The sequence below is a fragment of the Talpa europaea genome (genome assembly GCF_964194135.1).
Source record: "Talpa europaea genome assembly, chromosome: 2".
Lineage (NCBI taxonomy): Eukaryota > Metazoa > Chordata > Mammalia > Eulipotyphla > Talpidae > Talpa > Talpa europaea.
Window position 1 is genome coordinate 96,819,148 of NC_140068.1, and position 23,266 is coordinate 96,842,413.

The following is a 23,266-nucleotide window of genomic DNA, read 5'->3' on the forward strand; positions in this document are numbered from 1 at the left end:
TGGGGATCGAACCCGTACTGCAGAGGCTGAGGACAGCTTCATAGCACAACACTCAACCCGCTGCGCCACCGGGGAGGCCCTTATTCAGTCTTGATGATGAAAAATAAAAGCGTGCATGGTCGTGGTGGAGCAGACATGTGGCAGAGTGCTGGAAGAGCTGACAGAATGAGAATAAAGGTGTAACTGTGGGCCTCTCTGGTGGTGCAGGGTTTAGGGACAGTGCTGTCAAGCTGTCACCAGCCACTGCAGCACAATTCCATTCCCGGGTCGGCCAGGGAGCTACCCACATGGCACAGCAGACTTCTCCTGCCTCGCCCGCTTCTCCCCTCGGCAGTGTGTTTCAGTCCACCTGCCTGTTCTGCTCCCCACTCTCTCTGATGAATCCTCTCACCCCCCACATCTCTGGTTTACACCCCACTTCTTGTATGCATAAATAAATAAATCTAAAAAAAATCCTGTTCAGGAGAATTAAAAAAAAAAAAAAGGTGTAACTGTGACACTTAGGTTTATAAAGGTGACCATGGCAAATCTGTAACAGCAACAGGATGCTGTTAGGAGCATGGGGGAGGAGTGAGCCAAGTCTGCTAAGTCAGCTAAGCAAAACCCTTTGCAGAGATGGTGCTAGCAGAAGAAACAATGGGAAAAGTTCAAAGGGATTTCTTCCTCTTATTACGGTGCTGGAATCACGTCTGATTCCAGTGTCTGTGGGTTTGTTCTCTCTTGCGGCATCTGGTTCCTTCTCTTACTGCATTGCAGCCCAGTGGGGAGTGATGGGCAGTCTTGATGGGAATCACAGGTCCTCCCACCCTTTGACTCAGCAATGTCACTGCTGGTCATTGATTCCAAGAGCACACCTGCACTGGGACGGAATGACGAAGGACAACAGTCTTTGCCGCAGCTGGATCAGGAGTAATAAAAGGTTGGAAACAGCCCACATGACCATCAGAGGGAGCCAGTTAAAGAAATTATAACAGAGCCACATAATAGAATGCTCTGTAGCTGCAAGCAGAAGGGTCAGAAATCCAAAGACATGCTACCACATGGGTAAACCTTGAAGCCATTTTGTAAGTGAAAAAGCCAGGCACCAAAGAATAAATACTGGAAGATTCCACTCTTTCTTGGGGCTAGGAATAATCAAATTCATAGAGACAGAAAGTAGAAGGATGACCGCCTGGGGTTGGACTGGGGGAATGGAGAATTATCGTTTAATGGGTGTAGAGTTTCAGCTTTACAGGAAGAATAAAGAAAGAAGCAAAGTGAATTAAAAAATGTTGGCTGCATGACAATTAGAATGTGCCACTGAATTGTGCACTTAAAATGATTACCATGGGGCCTCCCTGGTGGCGTAAGGGGTTAAGTCTCAGCACTACGAAGTTATCCACAGCCACTGTAGCACAAGTTCCTTCCCCAGCCAGGGAGCTACCCACATGGTGCAGCAGACCTCTCCTGTCTCACCCGCTGCTCCCATCAGCAGTGTATTTCAGTCAATCTGCCTGTCCTGCTCCCCACTTTATCTCTGGTGAATCCTCTCATCCTCCCCGCACACCTCTGGCCTATACCCCAGTTCTTGTATAAATAAATAAATAAATAAATAAATAAACAAACAAATAAATAAATAAATAAATAAAATCTTAAGATTTATTTATTTATAAATCACAGAAGAACTGAGTAGACGAACTGGAGTATAGGCCAGAAATACACTGCTGAGGGGACAGAGGGCAAGACAGGAGAGGTCTGCTGCTCCATGTGGGTCACCTCCCTGGCCGAGGATCGAACTCAGGTAGTCGCAGTGACAGCTGAGATTTAACCTCTAGGCCACCAGGGAGGCCCGAGTTCAGGATTTCTATCTAGTAACATGGAACTATCTTCAGTAAGATTTACCCACAGAAAGATTTATAAACAGCAAAGAACAGAAGACAGGATGCTACCCCTCTGTAAGAAAAGGGAGGAAATATGAATATATGCTTGTATTTGCATAAAGAACGACTGGAGGATGTGGAAGAAACTAAAGACAGTGGCGCCCTGGGGGGACAATAAGGAGGACAGGGGGGAGCAGACTTTGTGTATTTACACAGTGTTTTGATGTTTTAACTGTATGAATAAATTACCTCGTCAGATTTTCTAATGCAATTGCCCCTGGAAAGGAGACAGGAGGTGAGAGAGGATGCAATGGGGGCGCTGTTGCTTTCTTCTTGATGTCGGAGCAAGTATTTGTATTACTTTTACGAACAGGAAAAAAAAGGAAAATTTTAAGTGGCAAATAAACACAAAAAGATGCTCCATCTCACTAGTCGTCAGAGGAATGCAAATTAAAACCACAGTGAGATGCCATTTCACACCCAGCAGGCTGGAAGAAATTTAAGTGGGACAAAGCTGAGTGTGTCAAGGATGGGCGCGGAGCAAGGTTGGGGTGGGGGCGCACCCACAGGATGGGGGGATGAGGGTGCACAACCCCAAGAAGGTGCAGAAGAGCTTCCTCCCACCCAGGATTCTCCCCAAGAGACCCCTGCACACGAGCCTGGGAGACACGTCCGAGAGTGCTCCCAGGGCAGTGTTGGCAATTGCCAAAACCGGAAATGAGCTAAATGTCCAGCCATAAGAGAATCGATAAAGGGACTGTGGGCTTGCTCACCCAAGGGAATATTCCATAGCAGTTAAACAGATGAATGTGGACTGATCTCAAAACTGTGCAGAAAGGGCATCCCTAGTGGCGCAAGGGATTAAGCACCACTCTATGAAGCAATCTGCCATCTCTGCAGCACATGTTCAATCCCTGCCACCTTTGCAGCACAAATTCAATCTCGGGCCAGCCAGGGAGCAACCCACATGGCACAGCAGACCTCTCCTGTCTCGCCTGCTGCTCCCCTCAACAGTGTATTTCAGTTAGTCTGCCTGTTCTGTTCCCCACTCTGTCTGTGGTGGATCCTCTCACCCACCCCCCCACATCTCTGGCCTGTACCCCAGCTCTTGTTTGCATAAATAAATAAATCTTAAAAAAAAAAAACAGTGCAGAAAAAGGAAAATACAAAGGCTACCTTTAATATATGGGGTTTTAAAATGGAAACTAATACCCTATATGGCTATATCCCTCTATCTTAATGGCAAAGGCATAAAGACAGGCAGTGAATGATGCCCACCAATTTCTGATGAGTTTACTTCTGGGGATGGGGGAAGGAGCCAGGAGAAGACAGGGGGCTTCACCTTCAGGCATAAGATGGTATCTCTTTAAAAAATAAAAATATAAGAAATAAACATAGCAAAAAGGATTTGACAGAGTTCAGGAGTGGGTACAAGGATATGTGTTATTTTTCTCTTTTGCACAGAGTTGAAATACATCTTAATGAAAATAGCAACAAACTAGGTTTGGAGGATGGACATCAGCATAAGGCTGGCTGGGGCGTGGGGAGGAAGGAAGCAGCACAGAACACAGAGCAGCCATGACCACAAAACCCTACAGCAAAGCAAGGGTCAGGGAGACTGAGCTGGTATGGGGTGCCCTACACACTGCGGCACTAGCAGCCTGGGCCTCCAAGGGCTCTGCAGACTCTGGAAAGAATTCCCAGAACATGCTGGGACTTGGGCTAGGCTCAAGGAAGTAGCTGGAGCTGAAACCACAAATAAGCCAAGGAGAGTCTGATGAAGGCAGGTGGGTGCTTCGTGGGGCTTTGCCAGGTGGTGGACTGTGGGGAGAGAGGGGGAAGAGAGCACAGTTCCCAGCAATGGCTGAGCACCCCCAAGATAGCACTTGTGGGGGCCTCAGGACACAGTCATCTCTGACATCCTCTACCCAACTCCTAAAATGCCTGCTATGACCCACCTTGTGCCCTGCTGGGAGCTCCCTCCAGGGTGAGGGGTTTTGTGGGAGAGAGATGAACAGTGACAGATAGGACACCAGGTTTGAGGCCAAGCTCCACTTTCCTCTCCTCTGGGCTTTAACTCAAGAGGTTGGAGGGCCTCTCTGGTGGCCTAGGGGTTAAGTCTCAGCTCTATCACCGCAACTGCCTAAGTTCAATCCCCAGCCAGGGAGCTAACCCACACATGGCACAGCAGACCTCTCCTGACTCCCCTCAGCAGTGTATTTCAGGAGATCTGCCTGTGTTCTACTTCCCACTCTGTCTCTGGAGAATCTTCTCACCCCCACCCGTCTGGCCTACACCCCAGTTCTTGTATGCAAAAATAAATAAATCTTTAAAAAAAAACAGCTGGAAAGGTTGGAGTCTGTTCATCCCCAGCTCGAATGTTCCCATAAGCACCTGCCAAGGGCTTGTCAAGAAGACCTGATTCTATCCCAGAACTGGGCTCTCCTCAGGTCCAAGTAAGGCTATCAGGAGTATAGGGGGGCCTCTGCCTCTCTCTCCAAGACACCAAAGACCAGCTAAGGAAGAGAGAGCGAGGAGCCTGAAGCCCTCTTCCACCTCCCTGAGCTGGCCGGCCCAGGGAGGCCCGAGAACAATGGGGCAGCTCAGACCCTGGGTAGGCCCACCCTTAAGCTTTGGGGAAATGGAGAGGAAGAGAAAGGAGGGAGTGGGAAGGAGTGTGTAGGAGGAGGGCTAGGAGTCAAAGGAGCATTTGTTCTACTAAGTGGCTTTTTTGTTGTCAAAAATTGGCCCCAGCTCAGTCTACTGAAAGCCTAGGGCAAATCTTCCTTGGCCACACCCACCTCCCCGCCACCACCTGTCACACCACAAGCTGGCTGCACACCTCAGCTCACGCACACACCTGCTCCTCTTGGTCCCAGTCCCCTATCTGTCCAGGCAGAGCCCACTTTCAAGACCCTCTTCTCTTTCCCTTGACAAGTTCTTCCCCCAAAATTCCCCTACATTCCTTGGCTAGAACAGAGCCCACCCCCTCCATCAGCAACTTCAAGTCTTTCCTATTCCTGGCTCTAGGAGACCCCAGCCCTGTCATGATCCATTCCCAACCTTCAGGGCACAGGCGCAGGCGTGGCCAGAGCAGAGCTAGGCCTCCAGCAGGGGCCCCACGTGAGCACCCTGAAAACCCCAGAGCCTGGGCCCAGTGCTTTCGTGGCTTAACTGGGGACTCTGAGTGAGTCACGTCTCCAGGACCTGGAGTAGCCAGGCCCGAAGAGGTGACGGGAGGAAGCCGAGGAGGGGCCCAGGCGGGCACTTATTCCTCAGCTACGCCAGGCACCCACTCTGTGGCAGACACTGCAGTTCAAAGTGAGCAAAACCGCCAGAAATCCCTGCCTGACATTCTATAGGTGACAGAGGAGAAACAAATCCTTAAAATGCATGGAATAGCATCAGATTCCTACTACTACTGAGAAAGAGATAACAGGGAGGGAGGGGGGGGAGTTTATATTGGGCATTCAGGAAATCCCCTTCTGAGGATATGAGCCCCACAGCCCTGATAGTGCAGCCACATGCATATTTGGTGAAAGAACCTTCCAGGCAGAAGGAAGTGCAACTGCAAAGTGCAGAGGTGAGAGAAAGGCTGAAAAATGGGAGGCCCGTGTGGCTGCAGGGAATGAGAGAGGAGTGAGGAGTAGGGGGTGAGGTAAGGGGCAGAGGGCCGATGGTGTGGAGCAGAAGAGTATATGATGATGAGGAAAGTCCCAAGTCAGAAACCATTCCCACACACCCAGGGGCAAGACCTGTAGGCAAAGCCCAACAGTCAGAGGCTGTGATGGAATCAGTGGAACAGCAGCTGGGCCCCTCTGCAGGTTGGGAGGAGCCCCTTCATCTCCCCCACACGCTGAAGATGGGCAAGGCCCCGGCAGACAGCCAAGGATGCTGGAGGGCGGTCATAAATCCTGATGCCCTCCCAGCATGCCCCTCGAGGACAATCCCAGCTAATCTCTCCTGAAAGGAGCAGCACGTGGGCAGACGCAGTGGCAGCCAGCGGCTGGCATGTTCCTGCCTGCTCCCACCCTGCCCACCACGCCCAGGAGCCATCTGACTGACTGTCATCTCAGCCTCACAGGCAATTACCACAAGAGCACCTTACCCCGCCCGGGCAGAGTGACAGCTGGACAGCATGTCTCTCTCACAGTGGCCTTGGGTCCGGGGCGGGCTGGAGCACACTGACCATGGAGGACACAGAGGTCCCGGAGGGAAGCCAGGAGGGAAGCCAGGCTTCATCTACACCCCTGAAGCTGACAGCACAAGAAGGGTCAGGAGATGGGCCCTGAAGCCCCTGAAGACACTGGGTCCAATTCTCTCACCATACAGATGAGGAGACTGTAGTGCAGAAAAGGGCTCATACCTGGCCCTGCTCACACCTGAGGAAATCCTCTTTGCCACCTCTGTTCCTTAAGAAAACGCCCAGTTACGCAGACAAAGAAAGCCTTGTGGCTGGTGAGGAGTTCAAAGGAGAGTGGGACCTGGGCCAGAAGTGGGTGTGCCCCTGGGAAGTGGGGCGTGGCCCCCAGAAAAAGAAGGGAGAGGTGTGTCCACGCCAGGATTGCGGTGCAAGCCCATGGGGGATTCCCAGGCAGCAGTGCATGGCTGTAGACAGCCTGGTCTCATGGCCCACAGGGCTGAAAGAGACTGGATGAGTGGGTCCCAGGTCCAGGACTCAGGAGCCTGGGAGGAGGGTTGGTGGTAGGAGACATCTTACCTCGGAACTTCTTAGGGGGGTTGTCCAGGTCCCCGGCCGCAGGCTCCACCACACAGCGGTCATCCACCAGCCTGGGGGACAAGGCAGCTCAGTCAGCGGGAAAGAAGCGGCCCATCTCTCTACAGAGGCCTCCCCCGCCTCAGGCCAGGGAATTCCAGGGCCCCAGGGAGGCCTCCAAATAAACCTCTCCATCACTCACAAACCGCAACCATCAAGTTGTTCCTTTTCCAGGCACCACTGTTAAAAGGCAAGGTCTCTCAGGCTAGGGGTGGGAGAGCCCCAGGAAGAGCACAAAACCACACCCAGCTCACCCCCCATCCCCAGCTGGAACTGGGCAGTCGGCTGCTGGCTAGGCTGTCACACACTGCCAGGAACTCCTGCCAAAGTCTCAAGTCCCTGCTACCCAGACCTGAAAGGGACAGTGGGCAGTGGAGGGAGAGAGAAAGGGACCAGGAGAGATCAAGTTAGAGGCATAGGGAGGGAAAGACCATCAGAGCCAGGGAGGGTGGGAGACAGAAAGTGGCAGGTAGACAAAGTCAGAAAGAGAAACAGGCTAAGAAAAAGAGGCAGAGAGAGACAGACAGATGAGAGATGCCTATGAGAAACTCCAAATGAGGGGACAGATTTGGGGGTCTCAAAAACAGGACAACAAACCTCATACCTTCCTAACCTCAGCCAGGCCCCATTCCATACTCTCTTCTTTGGTACACCCTAGGGCATTGAAATAACCCTTATAACCATGGCTGGAGCTAACCCCAAATCCCTGGACAACATCCACCCTGCAGCCATCCATCCATCCACCTCCCCACCCATACATCCCTTCATTCATTTCTGAGTTTAAATTTCCTTAGTGCCACCCCTCTAGGAAAAAGGTTAAAGATGGCCCACCATTTCAAAGGCCAGCTCTATCTTAGCAGTTCACAACTGCTGTCTCTGAATTCTCAGCAATTTCCTCACAAGTGACTAGTCATTAGTGCCACTTTACAGAGAAGGAAACTGGGTTTGAAGGTTAAATAATTTGCTTAAAGTCACAGCTCTGATTCCAAAACCTCCTTCTGCTCCTCCCCTCCTTCGCTTAGTTAACAAGGCCTTTTGTGATCCGACCTCCACCCACTCCTTAGCTAGCCTTACACTTTCTGGCCCCAGCAATGCTAAAACCACCCATTGTTCCCAGGGCCCCTGGAGCTCTCATGTCAACAGAGGTGGTCTTGGCAGCCAGCAATGCCCTTCATGCCCTACCCACCCTGGCTCTCCTCCCAGCCCCAGGCCTACCAGAACTCCATTCATTCTCAGTGAAGCCTTTCTTGGCCAATACCCTCCCTCCCATTCTCCCTCCCTCCCTACTAACCTGGTTCTGGCCTCTCCTGTCACCACATCTCTTACTACTACCACTATTGGCTGTGTCTACACCATGAGATCCTTAAGGAAGAACCCTGTGTTTTCCCTTTGGCACTACCTCTGCAAAGTGGTAATGTAACAGGGTGGTCCCCAGGAAAGGGGGAGTTTCCAGGTTTCCTGCCCCACCCAAAAGGAAGGTGTTGCTGAGCAGGGAGAAGAAGCTGCAGAGGACACTGAGGAAGGAAGGAAGCAGGATGGAGCCAGAAGGAGACCTGGAGGAGGCACATGGAGCAGAGACACGTGAAGAAATTACACTTGCCTTTTGGTCATGGCCTGGGTGACACAGATGTGGGTGAGAGACCCGTGGGGAGGTGACAATGACAGTTTTTGTCTTGATTTTGATTTTGCTCTTTTCCCTCCAGACTTGTCTGGTTGTTTCTGGTCCTTTTCTGTGGGTCCCCACTGGAAGATGCTTTAGACTTGTGGCAGGCTTTGGGGCCTTGCTCTGGGCCAAACCCATTTGGATGGACTTTTACCCACGAGGGGACGGGTAACTTTGGGTGCTTCATTTAGAAACTAGATTCTTTTCTGCATTGTTTCCTAATTGTATTAAAGTTCCTTCCCATTAAAGTCTCCTATGTTTTGTGTTGATGCGATGCAGTGGATGGCAGTACCCATCTACAGCAGGCAGGTTTGCGGGGTCTGGAGTGCCCCTCTCCCTGCCCTGTAACAGTAATGGTAATTATAATAGCAAGCAGGGCTCTATTTCTAATGTTATTATATATTGTTACTTATCTTTCTAAATCTACTTTGTTTTTATTTCCATTATCTAGCAGGAGAACCAGAGTACAAAGAGGTTAAACATTCTGTCCAGGGACACACTGCTAGCAAACAGCAGAGGTGGGTTTTGAAGTCAGACTGTTCAGCATCGGGGCAGGGGCTGCAGGGGCCTCACAGCGGCCAGTGACAGGAAAGGAGAGGGCAGCGTGAGGACCCCTCTGTCTCCTCCCTCTCCCTGGCCTCTGGACAGGCTCAGTGCTTGGCCCTCTCGCTCTCCATCTGCTCAGGCCCCTTGTCATCTTGACCACACTCATAATGGCTTCAAAGTACCACTTGCACCTCACCAGTGACCGAACACTCATCCCTGCCCTTCCTTGTCCCCCAAACTCCAGCCTAACCACCTACCTAATTTCCACTTGGACGTCCACCTTCTCAAACTCAGCAGTTTAAACCTGAGCTCCTGTTATTCCTCCTAAATGCTTTCTTGGATCCTCCTGACCTCCGCTGATGGTGGCTCCATCCTTCCAACTTAGATCAAAAGCCTGTACTGGGCCTCCCCGGTGGCACAGAGGTTGAGCGCTGGGTTGCGAAGCTGCCCGCAGCCTCTGCGGCGCTGGTTCCATCCCCGGCTGCTCCCCGGCCACCAGAGGAGGGTCCCACAGGGTGCGCAGACCTCTCCTGCCGCCCGCTGCTCCCCTCAGCAGTGTACTTCGGTCCTTCTGCCTGCTCTGCTCCCCGCTCTGGCTCTGGTGAATTCTCTCACCCTCCCACGCTTCTGACTGTACCCAGTGCTTGAATGAATGAATGAATGAATGAATGAATGAATGAATAAATAAATAAATAAACTTTAAAAAAAAGCCTGTACTGATCTCTGACTCTTCTCTTCCGTTCACCCCTCAGAGCTGACCTGTCAGGAAACGCGGTGGCCTGTTTCCCAGACAAGCGCAGAATCTGCCCTCTTCTCATCACTTACCACCCACCCCTCAGCTCTCACCTGCATGAGTTACTGTGGCTCCATTGGCCCCCTGACCTCCCCCTCCAGACTATTCCCCGCACAGCAGAGAGATTTCAATAAAAGGTAAGCCAATCAGGGTAATCCTTAGCTCAGAGTCCCCCAGAACCGCCACCTCAAAGTAAAAGTCAAGTTCTTGAAAGACCCCACATGATCTGCCCCCTCACCATTCTGACCTCATCTCCTCCCCTGTCACCTACCCATTCTGCTGCAGCCCACAGTCCCCCTCCGGGCTTTTCGAACCTTCCAGGCAATTTGGCACTGGCCCTGCCCAATGCATGAAAACTTCTGCCCCAGACACCCTCCTGGCTATCCCCCTTGCCTCCTTCAGATCTAAGTTAAAATGACCCATTCCCTTGGATACCATCTCCTCATTCTTTTTAAAATTGTGAACTACTTTTTCCCATATTCCCCTGCCTCAATGTTTTCCACAGCACTCCCTACCACCTGACCTGCCATTTATTTCACTTATTCATATACCATCCCCCACCTGGAGATGGAAGATCCATGAGGACAAGGACAGGTCTGTTTGCCTCCCTGCTATCTCCTTGGCTTCCAGACCACTAATTGGTGCAGAGCAGACACATACGAAATACATATTGGGTGAATTAATTCATTTTACTAGCTGCTGAGGGAAGTACATGAGAAGTGAGAAAGATAAGGCCCCTGCCTCAGGGAGGTCAGGAAGATAAGTTACACACTCAGAAGAGTTAATGATATGCAGAATATGCATTGGTGCCAATTGGTGGCACCAGCTGTGGGTTTTGTCCCAATTCAACAAAGGGAGAGGTGAGAGCTTGGGCAATCAGAGAAGGTGTGAAAGAAGAGGCAGGAGCCATGCAGAGCCTTGAATAATTCATAGACTTCCTGTAAGAAAGCGAATCAGATTAGCTGGTTGTCTCTTAGCAAAGTCCTGAGGGGAAGAGATACAGGACGGATAAATTTGGGTGGGGGACACAGGAGAGGCCAGGGCCTGGGACCCGGCACTGATAGGGGTGCTGGACAGCCATACAGCAACACAGAAGTCAGGGTGGCTGAGGAAAGGCTGGGGTGCCCCTTTCCACCCCCATCTTAGTCAGTGCACCAGCTTACTGGAAAACCCCTCCTCAGAGACGCGTTGCCTACGGAAAAACCCATCCTCTCACAGGGGACCCTTCCACACATCCCCGGGAACTCCTTTCGTGGGTCACACATGCAGGAAAAAGACATGTAAATTAAAATGCCTGGCGTGCTTTTCCTAATCCCCCTGGCCCAGGTTATTATGGAGACGTCCCTCCGTCCTGCCCACTCTGGCACAGCTTCTGAAGCCCTGATGTCTCCAAGTCAGGCCCTCCCAGTGCCCAATGGTCTACGAAGCAGGGCACACATTGGGAGCTGAAGCAGAAAGCACTTAGAGAAAACGAGGGAACATGGAGAATGCCAAACAAGGTTAGGGAAGAAAACCTCTAGACCTGTAGCCCAGAGATGATAGGAATCGGCCATAGGAGGAGCCAGAACAGAAAAGCTAGCCCTATGGGAGGCAGAAAAAGTAGGGATTCCCTGAAGGTATCGGGAAAACCAGGTCAGCAGATGGGCTCCCAGAGGTTCCTCCTGGCTCCAACATTCCACACCCTCCATCCGCCAAGCGGGGTCTTGAACTAACAGAATCAGCATGATCCGGACAGAGACATCTTAGTCCCAGGCCTTGCAGATTTGGTCTCCTCTGCTCTCCATGCTCTACCAGATCCTGCTTCAGGCCAAGAAGCAGCCGAGCTTAATCCCCCTCTTTGTTTTTACTGGAGCCAGAAGTACTGGAGCAGAGCTGTATGTCATGTGCCTGGCATTTTTCAATCCAGATGTCAGTTAGGACAGAAGGAATAACCCAGAACCCTGGAACAAACTGACCCCCAATGAGCAATATAAGTTCTACCCAATGAATGTAGATTACAACAAGCTGAAGAAAGAAGGGCCAGGTTTGTAAATGAAAAGTGACACTAACGCTGCTAAAAATGAAGGTGTTCCAGAAGCCACACACACAATCTTCCTCTTAACCAGGAAATAACTTCCCCCTAATGTACGAAATCATGTTGGTGTATTGTGTTGTGGTTTGCACTCATTAATAGGTATCTGAAACGTAAAAAAAAACAATCTCCAGGGAACTCTGGACTACACTCAGCGCCCCGCCCCCAAAACCCTAAGACGTGGCACCTTTAGGGTCTCATCCACGTCCCATCTGGTGCTTTTAGGGGAGTCTTCGCCTGTAGACAAAGAAGGGGCGATAGGCAGGATTTTTCGAGTGACCCGGAAAGTCCCCTAGCGCCTCCTTTGCATCTCCACGTACGCGCTCATTAGGACAGAGGCATCCCAAAAAGGCGCTATCAGGTGGGAGGGGGCAGGAGGTGGGTGGGGTGTCCTAGCAAGCCCTTCACAGATAAGCAGAAAGCCCTTATCAGATGGGCTGCAGGGAGACCTGAGGACAGGGGGAGGACCGCGAGCGGCCGGGACAACAGACAGGTAAGTTTTGATGGAGGGGGCGCCTCAGAGGGCGAGGCCCGGTCTTCCTTACTGGGCGCACCTGGCTAGGTGGATTGCAGTAGCGGTCGCCGACCACCTCGCCCCGCCCCCGCCACGCCCCCAGCCCCGCGAACCAGCCCACGCGCATTGGCCGCAGCGCGCCCTGGGCCGCCCCGGCTCCGCCTCCGCCACGCCCCCGCCACGCCCCCAGCCCCGCGAACCAGCCCACGCGCATTGGCCGCAGTGCGCCCTGGGCCGCCCCGGCTCCGCCTCCGCCACGCCCCCGCCACGCCCCCAGCCCCGCGAACCAGCCCACGCGCATTGGCCGCAGTGCGCCCTGGGCCGCCCCGGCTCCGCCTCCGCCACGCCCCCGCCACGCCCCCAGCCCCGCGAGCCCAGCCCACGCGCGGAGGCCGCAGCGCGCTCTCGGCCGCCCAGGCCCACCCCCGCCCCCGCCGCAGAGCGAAACTCGCCACCCCCCGGTGCCGCCGTCGCCCCGGCTGCACCGCCCACGGAGGACGAGCGCGGCCTCGCCCCGGCCAGCCTCCGACTGCAAGTTGCCCAGAGGCTGGGCCTCCGCCAGGCGCGCCCCGGGGGCGGCGCGGGGGGGGGGGGAGAGGGGGGGCGGGGGAAGGCGAGAGGGGGCGGGGCGGATGCAGAGCGGCCAGCGCCTCACTCCCTCCTCCGCCCCGTGCCACTTGAGAGTGGACCCCGTGGACCCGTCCCCCTCTGTGGCACCCACGTCCCAGGCCGTAGCAACCCTCACAGCCCCTCATGGCGGGGGGCATCTGTGTTTATTAAACTAGTCTGGTCACAGGTGCCCGAAGCCAGAGTCAGCTCTCCAGGGAGAAGGGGCCACATGGCTTCATTCCTTCCCCCCACACACACACACACACACCCCACCCCACACAGCCCCCAGCCCTCCGTTGGGCCCCAATCCCTGCCCAAGGTCGGGAAAGAGCCTTGTCCCTACCCTTCGCCAACCCCCTGATCCCGCTTCCATCTGAGTCCTGCCATCTTCAAGGCCAGCGACTTAGGTTGCTGCAGAGTGCCTTGCCCATTCCCACCACAGCATCGCCCATCATCCAAGACCCTGGCACCCAGGGCCAGAATCCCATTAGAAAAACTAAGCCTCCAATGTGCTGAACACGTTTTAGTTTATAAAACATTTTCACGTCCAGTACCTCACTCCAATCCTACCACAGTGCGGCGTGAGGTCCACAGGGTAAGGGGACGCATAGCTGGTCAGCTGATGGCACATCTACAACACATCCAACCCAGGCATCCACTACACAAAAGCTTATGTCTGGGTGTGACCCCACCCTCAGGAAACTCATGCCTCGCATTCTGAGGGCCCTGAAGACAATAGTTCTATACTGAGCATACCCCACCTCTCCAGGGCCAGTCCAGTGACTCTGAGGAGTGACACTGAGAACAGTCTCTATCATGCGTCTTCCATCCAGGGGAGCCACAAGTCCAGATTGAGTCCATACCACGCAGGGACAACAGGGCATCAACAGAGTGGCATGTGGATGGGGGGCTGGGTGAAGGGGGGGTCAAGTCTAGGAGGAGGCAGTGCTGGTTGACAACTATGTTCTAAAAGGATTGGGGAGCTGTCCCTGTGGTGCCCATGGGGACTGTACCCCAACACCTTGGTTTGAGGGAAGAGGGGAAAGCAGAACTGTCCGGGAACCTGGGTGGCCCCATTCTGCCCAGGTTGGACTTTGAGATCCAGGTGGGAGCCGTGGAAAAGGGAGTGGGGTGGGTCAGTTCTGTCTAGAAAGATTAGATAAGGAGAAGGAAAAAGGAGCTAGAAGTGGGACAGGTGAGCTGGAATCAAAACTGGACCTACCAACTTGGCCTCCATCACAGAAACCACAGGAGGAAGAACCAAAGACTAGGAAAATGCCTGAGGGACCCTGGACAGCCCCTTCCCATCTAGCTTGGAAACTGAGGCAAGGAGGAGGAAACTGACCCACTCAGGTCATACAACTAGTTAAGGAACAGTCAGTTGCAGACCTCGGGTCTTCTGACTCCCAGCCCAGGGCACTGGTCACCACCCCACAGATCTAGGCCGGACCCAAGGAAGGCCACACCCAACAATGTCACCCTCATGATTGGATGGGGGTCTGAAGTCTCCTCCAGATACCCAAGTCATTCCCACTAGGTGGGGTGGGGAGGAATGTTAGGAAAGATTCACTGTCTCATCAGAGAAAAGAAATTCACTTCTTCATCCCTGCAAAGGCAGCTACTTACTGAGCCTCTACCTATCTTTTTTTACAAGGATTTACCCTGTGTCACCCAAGGGACCAGAGGGTATAGACAATTTAAACCAGCATGGTTCATCCTGTCAGACAGCTTCAAGTCTAGAAAGGGCAGAAAGCCACACACCCAAAAACCCCCAGAGCCTCTTCCGCAAGAAATGGAGGCAGCAAAAATGACCAAACGTGCCCCAGTAGAAATGAAGATCCCTGGCTAGTGTGCAAGCTTTAGAGAGCTGGCCCTGCCCACAGGCCTGAGATTCTGGCTGTCAGGATTAGATGGGTTCTTGCATGTCCTGGGGTCTCAACAGTGCTTCTGAAGACAGGAAACATGTCTCTGTTGGGCCCAAGGAGGGACAAGGTACAGGAGAAACAGAAAGCGTGCTGAGAAGGGGGGGGGGTGTCAGGACCAGGGGGTGGGCACCAGTGGCCACTGGCCTCACCTCACACACTGACTGTACAAGCCCAGACTCTCCTGCTCTCCAGAACTGAGAGCTGGGCTCTTGGCCTGTCCTACTGGATGTAACTGAGGCTGGAGGAGGCTCAGAAGGGCGGGCCCTGAGGCCAGGCTGCCTGATTCCAGACCCCCGCAGAGCTCTCTGGGAAACAGCAGCAAAAGTGGCCCTGATGACTCCAGAAAGTGAGACAGTCTACATCAGAACCAACCCTGTCTTGTCAGGATCAGGGTAGGGGGAAAAGGGTAAGGGCAGGGACACTGTTTTAGATTAAAGGAGATTTAAGTGGCGGATGCCAGTTTAGATCCTTATCTAAAGAAATCGACAGTCACGGGCAGACTGAGGGCACCGGGGCGCGCTGACTGGACTGGCACTGGATGCTATTAGGAGAGTGTTAGTTGGTGTGATAACAGTGCTGTGCTTGCACAGGGACATGTCCTACTTCTTAGAGATGAAAAGCAAAGTATTTGAAAGTATGTTAATCACATACATGCAATGCACGTACTTTATAAAATACTTCAGCAAAAAATACAGCAAATAGGGCAGAATGTGGGCAATTATTAAGTCTAGGTGGTAGATGCTCTAAATGGTTGCTCCCCCTTTTCCTGAGTTGTATTTATCCTCAGGCTGCTGGTGAGGAGTCAGAGAGACAACTTAGGGAAAGGCCAGAACCACCTACTGCCACCACCACCAGCATCTCTGATGACAGACTTAATTCTCCTGGAGCACCCCGTCACCCCTTTCTAGACTCAGACCCTGGAGAGGACAGTTCTCTGCAGGCTTGAGGCTGGGCAGCACTGAGTGAGGGATGGAGATGGATTTGCGAGCCAAATGCTCACAGGTGTCTGCCTGGAGCACCTGCAGCGGCCCCTGGGCTCAGATTCTGTTTGTTGTCTCTGCCCACCTGCCACCAAAAATACACCTACCTTTACACACCGCTGTGATCATTTCACTCCCCACTCCCAGCGCCCCGAGTGCGTCCCTGATGGAAACCCCTTAGTACTGTGTTTGGGCCCAGAGCCATCCCCAGCCCACACCACTGTGTGGCCAATGCCCAGCCCGTTCCTGCCCCCACCGCCCCTGGCGGGAAAGGCCCTAAGCCTCCTCTCCTGGGATCCCTATTCTGTGACCCCAGACGAGTCCTTCAGCCTCACAAAGCCAGGGGTCATCCCTGCAGGAATTGTGACTGCAGGTACAAATGCCAGTACGTTGCCTGAAAAGCCAGCGCAACAAGCTCAGGAGCCTCAGAGCAAACTCCAGATCTGGACTCTGCTCTCCTCCCCTTGCCCAGGTCTCCTTCCTCTTTCACTGCCCCCTTCCAGGGAGGAGCACCCCAGTTCCCCACCGGTGAAGCATGGAGAGCAGGTGGGGTGGGGGATGGACTGCAGGGCCTCCAGACACATTCTCAGGGTTAATGGAAATCCAGGAACCTCCCCCTAAGCTGAAAGCAGAAAGCTGCTGTGGCCCCACCCTAAAATCTAGCACATCACCCCACCCCCAACCCAAGCCACCGCCCCACCCACCCCACAGTCCCACTAGGCCAAGTCGGGAGGGGATGTGGGGTCAGGAATGTAGGGCAGGGCAGAGTGTGAGCAAGTGGCTACAGCAGGATTCTTTAAGGCAGAGAAGTTGGATGCAGCACAGAAGCCTGGGGGCTGTTCTGTCTTGTAGGAACCCTCCCGAAGTCCCCTCTCTACCTCAACAGTGGGCACTGATCTTATTCCCCACACCCCCTGGGACAGCACTTCACACAGTGACACAAAGTGGGCCCCTGTCCCAGCGCCTCCACCACCAGAGAAAACAGCAGGGCCAGAGAGCACTCGGGAGGTAAAAGATGCACTTTCCCTTTGATCTGGGAATTCCACTGAAGGGAATTTCTCCCGCGAGGATAAATGGACAAGTGTTCAGGCACGCACAGCCCGGGAGGCTCAGTGCAGATGGCTTATAATGGCAGAAACTTAGAAACCACCTGCATGCCTAATATTAGCGTCACTTAAATAAAGTACATCCTACCGTGGGCTACTAGGCAGCCATAACAATGGTGTGTTGACATGGGGAAACACAGCCGAATGTATCCCCACAAAGACAGGATGCCAGGCCATACGTGCTGTGTGATGTCATTTGGTAAATATTTGTGTATTCAAAGACTAGAAGGTCCATATACAAAATGTTAACATAGTTGCAGTGGTATTTCAGATAATTTTTTGAGATTTTCAGGTTTTCTTCCCCCGAGCATATAGTATCTTTTAATCAGAAGAAGTATGTATTTTTAAAAACTGAGTTACATGGATTGGCCATGCTGAGGCCAAGACCCTGCCTTGGGGTATAGGAGACGGGTAAGTCCGACATCTCATTCCAATGAAATCATAATTAAATGAAAGCCAAGGGCAGGTCTGAAATCAGCCCAGGGAATGCGGTCTGCATGGGAGGGGCAGTGCCCCCTCCTGGAATTACTTACATGCATCTCAGGGGCTTAAGGCTCAAAGGGTTCTTAAAGACATTCAATCCCAGCTCCCCATGGGATAGACTAGAACAGGCTAGAACTCTGTCTTGGCTACTACTGATCCCCTCATGACTAGAACAGTGTCTGGCACAGAGTAGATGCTTAACAAACGATTGCTGAATGACTTAATGAAGTCCGATGCAGGCTGAGATGGGATCTCTGGGCCACGGAGACAATCAGACCCAACAGGTAGGCATCATTACAGCCTGGTGGCCTGGGGAGTCCTCAGGTTGGGGATCCCAGCACCAGGTTCATGTTAAAATCACTTGGGGAGGGCCTCGCTGGTGGCACAAGGGATTAAGATGCCACCTATGAAGCTGTCCGCAGACACTGCAGCACGAGTTCGATCCCTGGCCAGGGAGCTACCCACATGGCACAGCAGACCTCTCCTGACTTACCCGCTGCTCCCCTCAGCAGTGTCTTTCAGTAGATCCACCTGTTCTGCTCCCCACTCTGTCTCTGGTGAATCCTCTCACACCCCACACCTTCAGCCTCTACCCCAGTTCTTATATGCTTAAATAAATAAATCTTTAAAAAAATTTAAAATGTCACTTGGGGAGATTTTAAATAATCCAACCCTCAGACCCCAGCCCTATAAGTTTTAATCCGGTTTCTCTGACATGGGACACAGGAGCTGGAATTTTTTTAATCACCCCAGGGGATTCTCAGGTGCAAACAGAGCACCTTAGGAGTGTAACGGAGTGTGACAGAAACATACTCTGAGAAGGCAGGGCTGTGCCAAATCACCCTGTGATTTAGTGACAAAGCAAAAAAGGCCAAGGGTCCTTGTCCTCGGGATCTGGGCCTTCCTCCACATTTACCTCTACATCTTCCGGGTCCTGACCTCCTATGCCTACCCTCCTGAGTGATGGGTCAGACTGAAAGGTGGACAGGGAACCCCAAGTTAGGGGTGAGGTCTTCTGACCTTATTCCATGTGATGACCCAGCTCTGGGTGATATGGTCCAGAGGACCTGAAAGCCCACAAAATTGTGCTCTAAGCACAAGCTGTAAGTGCCCAAGCTGTAAGTGGGCAGAGGCACTCTGACAAATGTTCAAAGCTCAACCTCAAGACCCAGTTCACCTGCACTCCCCAGCTCACTTCCTGGGTTGGGGGGGGGACACCCATCTGGTCACTCAAAGGAGATCTTCCAGGGACTACACAGGAGGGGCGCACCCTGCACACTTAGCACCCGACTGAAGCCACATTAAATCCTCTGCCCTTTGCTGGCCCTGCTCAGTCACTCCAGCCCTGGCCTCTCCTGCCTCCCACCTGGGGTAAGGGGCAAGGCAGTGGCCCTGGCTAGTTCTCCTGCCAAGAACAGGCGTGGGCCTGCTTTCCTTCTAGCTGAGGTCTTGACCTGCTCCAGCATCCACTCCCCAGACCTCTCCCGTCCTCCCAACCCAGAGTTAATGTACAATCTTCACCAGGAGCTCTAATTATCCAGGCGGCTCTAATTGGTCTCCTCCACTTTGCCCTGCAGAGCTAGGCCAGAATCTGACTCCCCCACCAATGCCCTCCTTCCCACCTCCCACTGCCCCTGTCTTCAACAAATTCATTCCATTCAGCCCTTAGTGGGCACCTGTAGGACACCAAATCAGCCTCCCGGGTTCACAAACACGGGCACCAACAGCCCGGGTGAAGACAGGAGACCAAGGTTGAGGATGGAGACAGAGAGATTCTAGAGAGGATGGAGCAGAGAGAACCACTCAGAGCAAAGCATCTCTCATCTCGAAGCATCTCAGGGCAAAGCACTGTAGGAGACCAAACCCAATACTGATCCAAGAGGAGGGGTGGGGCCTGGGTTCTATATTTCTTTTTAAGATTTATTTATTTATACAAGAACTGGGGTACAGGCCAGAGGTGTGGGGGGTGAGAGAATTCACCAGAGATCGAGCCGGGAGCAGAACAGGCAGACAGACCGAAAACACTGCTGAGGGGAGCAGCAGGCGAGACAGGAGAGGTCTACCACACCATGTGGGTAGCTCCCTGGCTGGCCGGGAATCGAACCTGCACTGCAAAGGCTGCGGACAACTTCACAGCACTGCACTCAACCGGCTATGCCACCGGGGAGGCCCTGAGGTTCTGTATTTCTAACACGCTTCTTTCAATAGGTGCTGCTGAGGACTATCTTCTGGGTAGCAAAGACTTAAGGTGCTTAGTGATCATTGTCATTGATTCTAGCACAGCTGCCTTATTTGCCACTGAATCCCTAGTGCCCAAGACAGTGCCTGTGGACATGCTGAGTGGCTGAATGGTGTAATTAATTAATTAATCCTGGCAGCAGCCCAGCATTAGACGGTCCTACAGAGAAACCTCCAACTAATTGTAAAACAACACAATTAACACCAGAGAAGAGTTTGTACAAAGCAATTTGAAGCCTGGGGAAAAAGGGGTTAATTTTGCCAGGTTTTGGGGGTGGGGGTGATAAGTTAGATCTCTCAAAACAGTGCACTTTATACCAGGTCCTAGAGGGTGAGTCAGATTTACCCAGGTGGAGACTGGCTGGAGGGTGGGGGCAACACAAGAGCAAAAGTAGAGTGAGGGGGAGGTTTCAGGAACCTGGAGTGTTGAAGGCCGTGGAGGAGGGGCGGTTAATACACATGTACGCATAAAGGGGCCCCGTGAGACTGGCAGGCTGAGTGTGTGGATGTCTATCAGAGGTAAGTTGGGAACTGCTGGAGGAAGTCGGGAACTGCTGGAGGTGTTTGCAAGGGAATAGGCACCCTGGAGTAGAAGGTTCTCAGAAGTCAACAGGTCCTGCCCCAGCATCAAAGTGGACTGAAGGAAGCCGCTTCCTGGGACAGGAAGTGCCAAGACAGAGGGAGGGATGTCAGGAAGCAACAGAGGGAATCCCTTGTCTGGGGTGAGGCCTGGGTGGAGAGTAGAATTAGACGCCTCCCCCATGCTGACAGAGCTCACAGGCTTAAAAAACCACTGTGTTCAGTTCTCAGCCAGGCACTAAGTCATAGAGAAAAGGGTCATTTTCCAAAAGATGCCAGTGCTGCTTGGACACTATGAGGGGGGCTTCCACCATCTGTTTGCTCCCAGGTCAACCAGGGGCCTCACGCTCTCTCCCCCTTCCCTCAGCTTTGTCTTTAGTGTTCACTGTGTGCTTGCCCCGTGCAGGCCCTAGCCCCAAGCAGCAGCCACGATCAGGAAACAGCTAGGGCCCTGGGCATTACTCTTTGGGAGAGGGCTGCCAGATGCTGGCCCAGATGTGGCTACACTCATATCCTCTGGAGAACTGAGCAAGAAAAGTCAGATGTAATGGGGGGAAGACAGAAGCTAGGGATTCCACTTCTGGAAGGGGTGGGTGAATGAGAGGCCTGGGAGTGCTGAGATAAGGAGGGAAGATTTTGCTGAAATTCCCAGCCAGAATCCCCTGCTGGCCCAGCCAGCCATCCAACCCCCACAACCCTGTTGGATTCACTTTCCAAAATGACCAAAGCTAAACCCCAGCAACACTGGGAGAAACCAAGGAAGCAGGTGACTCCCACCTGCCAGGCTCAGGTGAGCCAGGCCAGGTCCAGAGTCAGCCCTGGGTTGACGGTGCCAGGGCTGTCCTCCAAAGTCCCCCAAGAGGAGGCACCTTGTAGCTAATGGTTGCAGGTGAGGAGGGTCAGCAAAGGAGGGAGGGTTTATCCCCATAGGGCAGCTGGGTGTGATAATAGGAAGGGTGAGACAACACAGGTTCCCCAGACCGAAAATGGGACAGAGATAGCAGGCCCTGCCCTGGCTGGAGAGGCGGGAAGCCACTCAGTCCCCACCCCCAGCCACTTACCCAACTGCTCCTCAGGAGATAACCCCATGCTCTTTCCTTAGTTCCTTTCCTGCCTATGCCAGCTTCAGGCCTGCTCCTCTCCCAGGACTTGAATTGATTTCCTACTTATGCAGCCCAGACCCTGGGGGGTGGCGGCTAAAATTAATTAATGTTTGTAAAGTGTTCCACAGATCCTGGGACCAGGGACCCAGGGGCGCCAGACAAGCTGCGCAGGAAATTGAAAGGGAGAGGCGGGGAGAGAGGGGACAGCCAGGCTAGGACCAGGGCCACTAGGAAAGGAAGAGCTGAAAAGACACTCCTACTGGATGGGGGTGGGGGGAGTGGGTTAGGGCCGGAGAAAGCTCTGCTGCGACCCGCGAAGGTAGCACAGGTTGGCAGCCAGAGGATTCCTGGCTCCAGACTGAGCCTGCCCACCCCCGCCCACAGCCCCGCCCCACCTCCTGAACCCGTCCCGTCCAGGCCCGGATGCCTTTCCCCCTCTGGCCACGGGTACCCACCTGCCCCCGCCCTGGACCACCTGCAGAGGAAGTCTCGGCCTCTCTCTCCTCTGAAGATGGGCGAAGGCGCGAGAGTGGGGGCTTGGCGGAGGGGAGCGCCTCCTGCCAACTCCGACAGGATGCCTGACTCCTACCTGGGCAAACATTTCACTTCCTTTCTCTGAAAGGAGGCAAACCGTCCCCTCGCTCCCTGAAACTAGGGGCACCCAGGTCCGCTGTCGGGGGCCGCGGGAGGAGGCAAGCAACTGGCACCAAGCCCACCTGCCCCTCTTTCGCTCGCAGACCCCACGAACTCGACTCACTCACCCTAAAGTGCTGATGAAGCCATTGACGGAGCCCTCGGCGTACAGAGAGACGATGTCTCCGATGTGGAGAAAGCTGGACATCTCGTTCATGGCTGCGGCCCTCAGGGGACCCGGGATGGTGGTGGCGCCCGGGGGCGCAAGGCCAGGGTCGGTGCGGAGGAAAGAGATGACTCTCGGGGCGGGACGGGGCGCGCCCCCACCTCGGAGCGGGGCTCCCTGCGCGGCCGGGGCGGGCTAGCGGCCAACGGAGCGGAAGGCGACGCGGCGTGGCCCGGGAGCCGGCGGTGGCGTCCGGGTGAGGAGGTGCTCGCGTCTCCGCGCGCCCGCCGCCCGCCCGCCCGGCCCGGCCCGCGCGTACCTGCAGCGCAAGGGAGCAGGAAGTCTGGGGCCGACACACACACATGCAAATCCCGCCCGAGAGGCGGAGAAACCACACCCCGGTCTCCCCCGCCCCACGCCGCGCGGCGCCCCGCCGCAGCCCGCCCGCCCGCCGGCACCCATGTGCGCCCGCCCGCCTCCTGCGCGCTGCGCCCCTGGCGCGTCCCAGGCCGGGCTCCCGGACGCGCAACCCGCCGCCTGCCCCGCGCCGCTCCGAGGAGTTCTGGGGCGCCAAGAGCTCCCCGGGACTGCGTTTCAGCTCCAGCAAGTCTCCAGACTCGAGAAACCGCCAGCCCTGGGAGGCCCAGGCTCAGTGAGGGCTCTTCGCCCTCGGGGCTCCCCGGACTACTTACTCCTCGACCCTAAGTCGCTAAGAGCCGGTGCTGGCACCCGGGCGGGAGGGATGGGGGCCGGGGGGTGAGTCCAGCGCCCCCGCAGGCATTACCCGGAGCCGCCCGCGGAGGACGCACGCGGGAGCGCCCTGACCGCGGCCGCCCTCCGGCCACCTCGCGGTCCCGGCGCCCAGCTGAGAGCCGTCTTGCGCCGAGAGGCGCGCTCATTCCTTCGCAGCGCAAATCGGGATTTATTTTTCTCAACGTGAAAAGCCTTTTCATTGCACAATAGAAAATGCTCAGGCTTGGAGGGGAAATGAAGCAATGGGGTGGGTTTTGTTTTTTTCTCTACGCATTCCTGTGTACAAAGAGATCCAACTTCCGAATCAGTTCAGCCGCTCCCTCTCCAGGAGTTGGCTCCAAAACTCTTGGCTCTTTGAGTCTTTCTTTTTAAAAGGGGGAAAAGAGGTCAGGGGAGAAAGCTACCTTTGCTAGTTAATAGCGCCAACAACGACCAGGCCCCCTGGGAGGGACCCGCTGCGGTCTTGGG

At 54.1% G+C, this 23,266-nt stretch overlaps 1 protein-coding gene and 1 pseudogene across 2 annotated transcripts in view; one reads left to right on the plus strand and one right to left on the minus strand.

The window, feature by feature from the left end:
- The window catches only part of ITPR3 (inositol 1,4,5-trisphosphate receptor type 3), a gene marked incomplete at both ends in the record, with an annotated part of 64,983 nt that extends 42,887 nt beyond the window's left edge, over positions 1 to 22,096 (minus strand). Inside the window, 2 exons of the mRNA XM_084228004.1 lie at positions 6,580 to 6,650; positions 22,008 to 22,096. Of these exons, the coding sequence (XP_084084130.1) occupies positions 6,580 to 6,650; positions 22,008 to 22,096 (160 nt within the window). The remainder of the gene's footprint in view (positions 1 to 6,579; positions 6,651 to 22,007) is intronic.
- Positions 11,421 to 12,005, plus strand: LOC311167606 (cytochrome c oxidase subunit NDUFA4-like; annotated as a pseudogene). Its single transcript has 2 exons — positions 11,421 to 11,661; positions 11,935 to 12,005. The product of its transcript is annotated as a cytochrome c oxidase subunit NDUFA4-like (transcript).
- Positions 22,097 to 23,266: the final 1,170 nt, after the last annotated feature.